Source organism: Mustela putorius, unplaced genomic scaffold, assembly GCF_011764305.1.
Source record: "Mustela putorius furo isolate JIRA1106 unplaced genomic scaffold, ASM1176430v1.1 tig00000242_pilon_pilon_pilon, whole genome shotgun sequence".
In the NCBI taxonomy this organism is placed as follows: domain Eukaryota; kingdom Metazoa; phylum Chordata; class Mammalia; order Carnivora; family Mustelidae; genus Mustela; species Mustela putorius.
The window spans coordinates 2465709-2478578 of NW_025421325.1; the positions used below are offsets into that span (position 1 = coordinate 2465709).

General features: G+C 32.3%; 1 protein-coding gene across 3 annotated transcripts in view; it reads right to left on the reverse strand.

Moving 5' to 3' along the window:
- SPOCK3 (SPARC (osteonectin), cwcv and kazal like domains proteoglycan 3) overlaps positions 1–12870 on the reverse strand; it is a 497922-nt gene that overhangs the window by 180714 nt on the left and 304338 nt on the right. For all 3 annotated transcript variants that reach the window (XM_045078290.1, XM_045078291.1, XM_045078288.1), the window contains one exon: positions 6268–6391. In XM_045078290.1, coding sequence (XP_044934225.1) covers positions 6268–6391 — 124 coding nt within the window. The remainder of the gene's footprint in view (positions 1–6267; positions 6392–12870) is intronic.

Sequence of the window (12870 nt, forward strand, 5' to 3'; positions counted from 1 at the left end):
AAAAAATATACACACACACACACACACACACACATATATATATATATATATAGACAAAACAACAACAACAAAAAAGAACCTCATCAAAAAGAACCCCAAGTATAAGGTTTATATACTACCAGGACAAACACAAATACACAGAAACACTAAGATAGAGGGGGATTAAAAATTGGTTTACCTATAGGGGTATCATGGATTGGGGAAAGGGGATTATCTTGAAATTGAACTGTATATGAATATTAAAAAATAAAAATAAAATAAAATAAAATTTAAAAAATAGAAAAGCAAAAGAAAAACACACTTACATGTATCAAAAAGTTCAGGTTAAAAGGTTATTATGGAATTTGATGTACTGGATATCTCACTGTGATGGTAAATAGGTTAAAAAAAAATCTATAAAAAAAAAATGAGCCAGAATAGTGGGAACGAATTAAAAATAAAGGTTGTATCTATGAAGTAGTGGTGGTTGTTTCTCTTGTTTTTTTTTTTTTTTTTCTTTTTGGTTAGCTTTCTAGGGTGGGGGCCTGCTGTGTGGGTTTTCAGTTAATGATGTTTCCTGAGTTAAGTCCTCCCACCCCCATCAATGGGATGGGCTCTGAGGAAACTGGTTTTTCAGGCTTTTGTTTTCTGGAGGTCTTTTTGTTTTGTTTTGTTTTGTTTTGTTCCTTTGTTTTCTCTCGCCTTGTCGGCTTTGGATGGTTTTTGGAAGTTTAGAAGAAAGCAAACTGCACCCAGACCTCCCTCTCAGAGAGAAGCCTCAGTCTGTTCCCTTCTGGGTGCTCCAGAGCACATATATTCCCCCTTGGCCACTGGTAGAGCACATTCCCAGTCACAGTTCCTGGGGACGCAGGAACTCCTGCTTGCCCAAAACCACAACAGTGGCGGCGATCTGGGCAGCTTTAATATTTATTTTTATGCAATATTTTACTTATGAAATTTCCATATGAAAATTCAGTGATTATTTCTGCTTGTACATATTCAGCTGATTTAGAAATTATATTTCACCTTTATTTGGTAATGATGTTTAACCCAAGCATGTAATACTTACAGAAGAAGAACATATTAGTTGGTTTCATCCAAATGAGGTTTTTTTGTTTTTTGTTTTTTGTTTTTGGTTAACAAGAAAATTACATTGAAAGATTACCCTCAGTTGACCTCCAGGGAAATAAATGATTTCCAAAGTCTGCTAAATAAACACTGAACACTTATAAATGACTCCAAAATTCCTCATTTCTGTCAGCCAAGTTTCATGCTTACTACCATTTCATTCTTTTTGTTCCTTATGTCTATTCAATAAGTTAATAACATAATTATATAATTAACTAAATATGACTTAATATGCTTTAATATCAGTGCATAATACATTGTTGGGTTTCCTTGAAAACAATGTTAGATATCTCAAATCCAATGAAGGTGGATATTCTTTACAAAGTATGTATCTAAATAAATAGGTACAAAAAAATTCTAAAAGGCTGGGAATTGAGTTTTGTAAAAATTAAATAATATTCTACCTATGAGGCTGTCTTTTAGATTCTTGTTCCATTTTAAGTGAAAATTTAGGAATTCACTTATTCCCAACAACTAAAGACAAGAGAGGTTGCCTTTTGTGCTTCAATATATGATAAGGGGGTACAAATGGGGAGTGTTGGAAGCCAAATCAATATAAGGACAGGAAAGCATTTCTGATAATTAGAATTCCCCACAAATTATAGATATTTATCTCACAGAACATAATATCTTATCAGGCACCTGCCTATTGTGTAGAATTTTGTACTAAATGTCCTATTGAGTTCCTTTCAAATCTGAGATTTTATGATGAAGTTCAGTCATATTTCCTCTGATATTCAGAGGTTTAATGAGAGCTTCTCCCAATCAATGATTCTGTTAACATGCTGTAGTTATAATCTTGATCAAGTTGGCATATCTAAGTCAAAAGCACAACCTAGCCTACACTGAAAAGCAATTCATAGAAACAGTACACATCTATTTCTGAAGGCTGATCTTCCAACATAAAACTATCTCAGCTTAGACAAATATTCAGAAGAAGGTACATAAGACAATTAAATACTAAATATTAATAGATACAACACAATCAAAATAGTGAAATGTCAAGAAACTTTTTATCTTCTAAAATGTACATAAGGCTGCTTGAGTCAACAACCATTATTAAAAGAAAGTAATAGAATGCCTCAAATATGGGAAAAATAAGACAACAATAGTATGTTGAAACAAAATGGGATTTTCTCAAGGTGTGACAAAAAGTAAGTGGTTCCCCCAATAATGTTTTATTGTTCTAGTTTATTAAAAAAAAAAAAATCAGAAGTAATGTGTAGGGATGCAGTAATCTGAAGGGATGCAACAGTGGTTCCCTGTCTACACAAAAAAAATCACCCAAGGAGTTTTAAAATTCAGATTCACAGGATCTCATCCCAAACCAATTCAAGTATCATGTCTGTAGCCAGAGTTGGGAGCTCTAGTATAAAATGGTTAAGCTTTGTACTCGCCCTCCCTCAAAACACACACACGCACACACACACACACACACACACACACATAATTTCTTAGAAATAGTGTTAATTCCTAAGGAATTATTAAATTCAATTGCCAAGCAGTGCATGACTACATAAAGGGAAAAAAAAAAGTTCAAAATCATCCAGTGTGTTGTCCCCAGGGCGTTTATATTACCTATGCCATGCTGAGTTATAAAATATTAATATCATTTATTGACTTCTGCCCAGTAAATGTAGTATCCATTTTATGCAAGTCAGTGATAAAATATATCCATGGTCTAATATGGATGCTATACTGGAGAACAATTCTGAGTTCTTACTGAAGCAATACAATCAAGATAGACTTTGCCTAAAGTAAAGAAACAAAGACTTTTATCTTTTATGTCATTTTCAGGAACAATTACCTCTCAGATAAACTTGAACAGACCTATATTTTGATTTTTCTGGCATTATTGAATTTAAAAGAATTCAGAAAGCATTTGTTCTCTTAAAAAGAAGATGAACTAGGCTTCTATAAAACGTGTCAATCGTTTTTCTTTATAGGAAGAAAAAAATCAGATGTCACAAAAATCACAAAAGTCCCAGTATTTTTTTAAAGTAAATCACTTTTTTTTCTTAATTTTCCATCCATACCTTTGTCTTTTTACTTATTTTTTAAAATACTCTTCTGAGTATTTCTAGACAAGCTGACAAGTCCAGAGCTTGAACTCCAATAAAATAATGATTCTAAGTCAGTCACACTGTGTAATGAGATGAACTTTCCAAAATTGTATCTTAAGGCATTTGACTAAAGTCTTCCTTTGTGATAACCTCTTTCTCACCCCATCCCTCAGCTCCTGAACCTGTTATACTTGGTAATGACCTCATCTCCAATTATGTTATACAGTGAAAACATGATTTCTAACTTCCTTTCCATAAGTTGAACTGAAGGTAATAAGGAAACATCATGGGTCTAAAAAAGAACCCGAAGGAAGATTATTTGTAGTATAGACATTCAAACAATTGTATATGCAAGGGAGCCAAAATACAGAAAAATGATTGGAAGACCAGGACAGCAGGACTGGGCTTCCATCCTGGATGGAAGATCCCACAGTCTGGGCTGATAGTACCTGACTTCTGGCCGGTATTTAACATATTTGGAATACTTAGCTGAGGGATTGGAAACCTTAGGTAAGAAGCTTCATGGACCTTACTAAACCTAGAATTTGGAGTTCACATTACTGTGAATTCAAATGCCCATGAGTCCCCAAAGCTGTTTAAATCTTCCCCTGTCAAAATTTGCTAAACTTATTGACAAAGTTGTGTGTGCCAAGTACCAAAATAAAAATCTGCAATAAAATTACCACTTCAAGAAGGCATATACCTCTGTGGTCTCTCTTCTTGATCCAGTACCTAAATAGCCTAGGGCAATATTTTGTCTTACAGAAAAGAAAAAGAAAAAAAAAAAAGATAAGAGTTTTATTTTGAATCAAATCCTATAAACTTCTGAAAAGTATTATTAAGGATTGTTTAATATTAGTTTTTATTGGGCTAAGGTCTCCAATTAGTTTGCATTGTTTTATACAGCTCAACCTCTCTGCTCTAAGATTAGTATCAGTGGTCCAAAGTTGAAAAATTACCAAGTTAAATTTAAATCAACAGAAATAATGATGGTAATTTGGGATTTACTGCAAGTTCATATTCATTTGAACCATGTTCTTTTCACATCATTTTTGTCAAACAAGGCATCTGTTGAAAGTGATATATATGCAAATAAATATTAAATTAATAATGCAATGGTTTATTATTCAATAGATTACTTAAAATGGTTACAATTCAGTGGGTTACTTAGACTGGCTTTATTAACAATATTCATAAAACCATATGATTTGTAAGGTGGGGGGTACAAGGGTGCTTAGTACAAAGAAGAAGAATGGGGAAACCCCACAGAATTGGAAATATATGTGAATTAATCTACTTATGATACGTATATTTAATCTTGGGTAGAATATGATTGTATTTCTCTAAAATCATCAAGTAAGTCCTCCTATATGGCTCCAAAAGGAAGAAATCACTCATGAAGATAACTTTGTGTTCTGTGACACTAAATTTTAACAGAACTGACCATCTACGAGTAGCATCCTTAAGATAGACCCAAACAAACGGGTGGTAGACTAATGTTAGCATGCTCCAGGGACACTCTGGACATAAACATATTACCACTTCAGCACATATACTTCTAGGGTTGAGAAAGACATGTTTATCCTAGCTAGATGCCAGTAAAAATTACAGTTTCCCCCTTCATTCACCCTGTCCAGCCATCAGTGTTCATCAAGTACAATTAAGATTAAAATTTGTTTAAAAAAAAAATTGTTTGCCATGTACCTCTACCCACCAATTTGAATATTGCAATCTGCAACCTTCATTGTCACTGAATAAATCAGTATAATAATTTACACATTATCATGTAGGATTTGATAATATGAGATAAAGTCATTGTCCCTTGTGCCAGAAGTATGAATTTTCTTAACTTGCAAAGCTGAGATTCTGGACCATGGTAAATTCACCAAGATCAAGGTTATATTGAAATGACCAGTAACATTTTCCATCCTCTCCCAGAAATGCACTCCTTTAAAATCTCAGCAAATTAGCACAGGGCAGCTTCACCAAAATAACACAGTACTTAGCACCAAATAAGCACAATGCATATATTTATTGACTGAATGAATCTATCTTATCATTGCAATGCTACTGTTTAGATTAGTTATTATAAATTCAAGTGGAACTTGTGAGGACATATTTACTAGGAGAAGGGAGAATTCATAAAGAGGCTATCCACAAAACAAACTATTCAGACAGTTAAAATTTTTTTGGAACTCCCCTTGCAGTAAGAAAACTCAGATATGAACTGAAGTAAAGTTATTTTATAGTTTTCATGCAATCTATTTAATGTAAATATTCATCTAGTTCCTTAATAAGATATTAATATGGTTAATAAAAGGGCAAGGTCCCACAGGGGACACAATACAATGTGCTACCTTGTCTTTTTTAAAAAAGATATTTTTAAAAAAAATCAAATTTCATAAATTTATCTGACCCCAAAGTTTCATGTAAGATCTTGTGAGCCCACATTCTTTCCTGTCACATAATCAAAGAAAACTTATCAATGTCTTATGACATAAAGTTCTTAAAAGCTCATATATCTGAGTTAATATGGGACACCAAATAAAGAGGCAGAATAATGTCAAGGAGAGAAGAGACACACAAAAATCAGAGATGGCAACACATTTTGGTTTCAATGTCAGTAAATATGTGAAAATTTTTATCTTTCTGATCTTTAGTTTTCTCATTTGTTAAAAGGAATTTTTGGAGGCTTTTTAGTAATACTATAGGAAATAACATATGAGATAAAAGGAGTAATGATAATGACAGATGGTAGATGCTACTGCTGTTATAATAATAATAACTGTTAACATTATGGAATGACATATTTGCATTTCTTAACTCTTTCATAGTAGCAACAAAGGAAATGTTGCTTTTAATATTTGAGAGTTCAGAGTGTTCACAACTTCAGTATTTCAAATTTTAAAAATTCTGATATAGGAGCAACAAATACACATTAAATCAAATTCCAAACCAGTGGGATTACTTGTATTGTTTTAAAAGTTAAATAAATTATTCAGATGACTACATGGGAGAAGTAATAATTTTATCCATTTAATAGTAAATACACATTATGTGTTTGTGTTTCATATGAAATAACTATAATTGTCTTTACCTGAGAAGAGTAGGTGTGCCCATCTGAACCACACACAGGGTTGGTGTAGACTACTGGGCACTGCTTGCAGGTGGATGATACGGGACCCCTCCATTGCTTATGGCCTACTCCTGCATCTTTCATGCTGTTAAAACAACAACAATAACCATACTTAGTGCATTTTTAAAAATATATACATTTATGTTAATGTCATGCCTTTTCTGCATGCCATTCCAACTCTTGATGGTAAATTATATAATCAGTAAACTCCATGTGTATTTTCAAAGTAATACTCAATATGGTATTCTTCATTATAATATTTTATTTTACATATCAAGATTTTCCCATTGTAAAATAATATATTCCTTTAAATTGGTCTACTGGTCACATACCTATGTTTCGTGATACAGATTTTTTGTTTTAATTTGTAGCTATGATGTGTTTTTGATAATCCCAGAAAAAGAAGCAACAATTGCTTGGCAATAAAGAACTATTCCATTAAGAACAGTATTTGAAAAGAACACTTAATTCCCCAGGTGTACCCAATGTCCCTGAAAATAAGAGAAGCTTATTTTGAGAGAAAACAGCAATAAAGAACTTTTCCAGCAATGGCGAAAATTTAGAAAGCCAAATTAGTAGGTTTAGTGATAGTCAATACTTTTTTATTGTGTAGAAATACCTTAAAATAGATCCATTTTGAGGCTTTGACCTAGAATAACTTGGGAAAACCCATTCTTTTCTCTTACCTAGAATTATTTGTTTTTCCACTTTGATTAAACTACTTATTGCTCTGCCTATTTGTGCAAACAATTTATATACAGAGGGTAAAGTGCTAAAAACAAAGCAACAGGGAATCTATTAAAATATTTAATATTTAGATATTCTTTAGTAAACCAGCGCTCATTTTTATTCATTAAAATTGTTTATAAGGAGAGTAATTTGATGTGTCTATTGTGATGAGAAAAGATGTTTTGCTAGAAACATTTGCTTCTATTTCCTTTTCATTTTTTTCATGAATAAGTCAAATCTACAATAAAGTAATCCTAAAATACTCTTATGAAATACAGTATTAATTTTCATTATAGGGAAAGAAGTTCAAACTATGTATTTCAAATATTGAAAAAATTTGAATGCACACTGAAAAAAAAAAAAGTTTTTTATCTTTTCTTCCCCTCCAACCCCCAACTCTGCTTCTCTCAAAAAATTTTCATGAAACTATCATAGCTCTAAACACTTCTTTTTATTTTAATTTTTTAAATTTTGCCAAACCTTACCTTAAGATTTTTGTCTGGCCACAGAGTTCATGTCATAAGAATAAAATGCGAAAAGCAACCATGCTGCTATTACTGAGTAAATAATGGGCACAATATCCTAATGGGAATTAAAGCAATAACTGGAAAACATAGAACATTACTCTGTACCACTTCAGACTTATAAATGATGAATGGAGCAGAGGGAAATAAAAAAATATATATATATATTCTGTTTGCATTGTTTTTTTTTATGTTGTATAAACAAAATAAGGCATAAAATTATCCAATCAGACACCTTAGGAGAAATTATTGCCAAGTTCCAGTTCCTCATCAACAGAAAGTATTTTATTAGAAGAATCTGTATGCTTTGGGATACATATGTATATGTACATATACATAGATATATGGTATCACATATATAAAGCATAGGTATCACAAATACATATGTATTTACATATGTATTTATATATACACACACACAAAACAACCACTTTAGCTATCCTTATTCCCTTCAAAGCCAGAACTGCTTTCCAATTTCTAAAGTGCATCAGTAAAAATGGTGTATTTTTTTATTTAGACTTCATCCTGGTTAGATTTTGCTGAAGTACCATCAACATTTTAAACAGAATAACATGTATGTATTTGTACCTACGTTTTGAATAAGAGTTGATGCCAAACTATAGCATTCAGAAACCAGTATTTACTTATGTTTATTTCAAAATAAATGCATTAGATGAGGTTAACCTAACCAATAATTGTAATTTAATATATACTATTCATACCATAACACCTGGAGAATGAACAACTGATGTAATTCACACATAAAGAAAATTATTTCATTTTCTGTAGAAAGACAAATTACATTTAAGCACATAAAAGGAAACATAGAATATAGTTTTTCCAGCCATGTATTCATGTTAGAATTAGGTATAAATACAAATGAACTTTTAGGAATCTTATTTGACTAAAAAAATACTACTACAAATTCATAAAATTAACAAAGTACTGACTGGAGGACAAATAAACTATTATTAACAAGGACTTGAGGATTCTGAGTAATGCTGATCATTTCTAAAGGCAGGAATTGGGCAAGGCTTTGCAAACATCTTGCTGCCCCTTCACACTTTGTAGACTTCCACTGTCAGCTAGCTATATGCGGTGTCTCTACTCAATGCATTCATCATGGAAGACATTTTTGTAACCCAAAGTCTATTTTATCAATGTTATCATGTGATTCAGAATTTGTTTGATTTGGTATCAGGAATGTTCATCGGAATTAACATTACTCACAATCTTGTCTAATAAATTATTTATCTTGCTCTTAGGAAAATAGTGAAGTAGATGAGGTCACAACTAAAAATTTCTAATGTTTAATATCTATGTATTTTATGTAATACATAAACATATATAATTGCATATAGTTGGAGATTATCTTTTTTATTTGATTTTTAATTACATTTTGAAGGTCCTAGTTAAGAGAGAACAATTGTGCTTCTAAGTGAGAGACAGTCAAGGCAGCCCAAGATGGGCAAAGTGAAGGGCTTAGGAAAAGGCAGAACTGGCTCAGGCTATCGAAATGAGTATCTGGCATCCATGACAGGAGGAATGACAGGTAAGAAATTAACATAAGCAAAAACATCACTAGGCATATTATTCTGAGTATTCTAAATGTAAAAGATTGTTAACCTTTAAAAGTATGTGTAATTTTTTGATATATCAAAAGCCATTATCAGTTAATTATTTTGAGTTATTATCAAACAGGTAATAAAATTTCCCCCTTAAGGAAGTACAAAATTCAAGTTGGCTGAAAAAATGCTGAAATTATTTAGAAACTGTGCTTCCAAAGGCAACTCTTCTCAAATAAACCTTTTAAAGGTCTACATATTTCAAAAATACATACTTCAATTTTGAAGACTTGAGTTAAAAATTTATTTACTGACTTTACAGTGTCCTCCTATATATGGTGATAATCCTTTCCCTTAGGAGTAAATCATCGTATTTTTGAACCCAAATAATTGAAGCAATTAAATGATAATCTATGACAAATTAATCAAGTATTTTTCTCAAAATCTTCTTATTTAAATATTCCACTTTTCAGACACTAAGTTAGCTTCATACCAGTGTATCTGTTATTATGATTCTAGTAGGTGGAAAATTAAACTACTCAGAAGAATTGGTACTACTGCTAGTGCTCCATTACGTGACTTACTTTGAGGCAGTTGAGTTGTATTATCAACTTATTACCTGAGTTGTCTCCTGTGCTCCTGATTTACCTCTCGCTCTGGTCTTCAGTATTAAGACTTAAAACAGCAGTCACACATGAAAGCTCAACAGTCTCTTATTTTTCTAATAACTACAATGTTAATTACTGCTACATCTGTTTATTCAATTATGGTCTATTTGGTTTTCTGTTTAGTTAATCATGTTGTGCATTTTAACAATATAATTTGAACACAATGTCCATGTTTTAGGATTTACATTGATTTTGGAAAGAACCCAAATGATGTTACCAAAATTATTAGCAGGAAAAAAAAAACTCATTCCAGTTTGATTTAATTTTTATACATGACCATGTCATTAATCAGTCTTGACAAGTCAGTAACCTCCCTGGGTCTTAATTTCTTCCCTTACATAATGCTAAGGTTCATCAGTATGGATCATTTGATCTTGAGCAATCCATGAGTCTATAAATCTTTAATAAAATTACTTACAAAAGACACTAAAAAATTAGAAGCATAGACAGTGCATACGTGCCATATGTTATGATTTTAGAACTTGACAGTGTTACCAAGTGAAACAAATATATAATTATGGTGTGAAGGATGATGCTGAGTGGGGGCAAGAGACGGGTTGGAATACTAAAGGTGCAAACTTCACCTATCTCAAGGTACCAAAGGAAAGGAGGAAGCCCAGTCTTATGATAACTAATGGAAGAGGGAAGATAAACATGGCTGTGTTTAAAGAGGCATACACCTAAGAATTAAATAATAACTATATTATAATGTCAAAAAGCATCATCAATAAATCATAAAAATAAAGAATACCATATTTATACTATAAATAATTAGATATTTTTCTAAAATTCTTTAGTTCCTAAATCTGACATCACACATAATAAATTCTCATCTCTTTAGGTCATAAATATGCAAACAGAAAAGGATACCAATTTATTCATTATATATTTACCTTAGAAGGAGAATCATCAGTATTTAAGTCTTAATTCCTTAAGTGTATTTGCTTTTTTCTATACGCACTTATATTAACTTTGCTTCAACAAAATAATTTTATTTTAATCTGATAAAACAATATTCAAGTGAATACAGATATTCTGTGAATATCTCAGCTGAGAACAGCCTGATGTAATATATTTCTTGTTTTTTAATACCCCTAAATTTCAGGTCCTTTAGGGAGCCAGTATTTCAAGTTCTGCCAGACTTGTAGAAGAATTCTTTCTTAAGACACAACTAACAACTTCTGATTTCTATTGGCCATGTCTCTTTAAGAAACAAGGCAAGGCTGCCCTTATCACTTTTTTTTTTTTTTTTTTTCCCACCATGGGTCTTGGAGAAGGACAGATGATATTAGCAAAGTGCAGGAAATGATCTTTTAGGGCAACACAGTTACATGAAATTTCAAAACCCCTATCCAGAACTTATTAAAACTGTAATGGCCACTATTTGCTTCTTGTGATTATTGTACCATGTACGATAATAATTTAAGCAATGAATCAAGGCGTAAGCAATCAATTTTAATTTTAAATAAGAAGACATTCTGCAAATACAAAACAAACATTTATTTATATTAGAAAACATTATTAATTATGGCTACTAAACTATAAATGTTAAAAATAAATTGGCTTAGTTTATTCTGCAATATGAGCAAAAACTCTACTTATTCCTTATGGAGTACAAGAACTAAGATTCGTAGAAAAAGCTCACTTATAAATGTATTTCAAAAGTCACTGCAAGGTTGGTTCAACATCCGCAAATCAGTCAATGTGATACAACACATAAATAAAAGAAAGAACAAGAACCATATGATACTCTCAATAGATGCTGAAAAAGCATTTGACAAAGTACAACATCCCTTCCTGATCAAAACTCTTCAAAGTGTAGGGATAGAGGGCACATACCTCAATATCATCAAAGCCATCTATGAAAAACCCACCGCAAATATCATTCTCAATGGAGAAAAACTGAAAGCTTTTCCGCTAAGGTCAGGAACACGGCAGGGATGTCCATTATCACCACTGCTATTCAACATAGTACTAGAGGTCCTAGCCTCAGCAATCAGACAACAAAAGGAAATTAAAGGCATCCAAATCGGCAAAGAAGAAGTCAAATTATCACTCTTCGCAGATGATATGATACTATATGTGGAAAACCCAAAAGACTCCACTCGAAAACTGCTAGAACTTATACAGGAATTCAGTAAAGTGTCAGGATATAAAATCAATGCACAGAAATCAGTTGCATTTCTCAACACCAACAGCAAGACAGAAGAGATATTAAGGAGTCAATCCCATTTACAATTGCATCCAAAACCATAAGATACCTAGGAATAAACCTAACCAAAGAGACACAGAATCTATACTCAGAAAACTATAAAGTACTCATGAAAGAAATTGAGGAAGACACAAAGAAATGGAAAAATGTTCCATGCTCCTGGATTGGAAGAATAAATATTGTGAAAATGTCTATGCTACCTAAAGCAATCTACACATTTAATGCAATTCCTATCAAAGTACCATCCATCTTTTTCAAAGAAATGGAACAAATAATTCTAAAATTTATATGGAACCAGAAAAGAACTCGAATAGCTAAAGGGATATTGAAAAAGAAAGCCAACGTTGGTGGCATCACAATTCCGGACTTCAAGCTCTATTACAAAGCTGTCATCATCAAGACAGCATGGTACTGGCACAAAAACAGACACATAGATCAATGGAACAGAATAGAGAGCCCAGAAATAGACCCTCAAATCTATGGTCAACTAATCTTCGACAAAGCAGGAAAGAATGTCCAATGGAAAAAAGACAGCCTTTTCAATAAATGGTGCTGGGAAAATTGGACAGCCACATGCAGAAAAATGAAATTGGACCATTTCCTTACACCACACACAAAAATAGACTCAAAATGGATGAAGGACCTCAATGTACGAAAGGAATCCATCAAAATCCTTGAGGAGAACACGGGCAGCAACCTCTTTGACCTCTGCCGCAGCAACATCTTCCTAGGAACAACGCAAAAGGCAAGGGAAGCAAGGGAAAAAATGAACTACTGGGATTTCATCAAGATCAAAAGCTTTTGAGCAGCAAAAGAAACAGTTAACAAAATCAAAAGACAACTGACAGAATGGGAGAAGATATTTG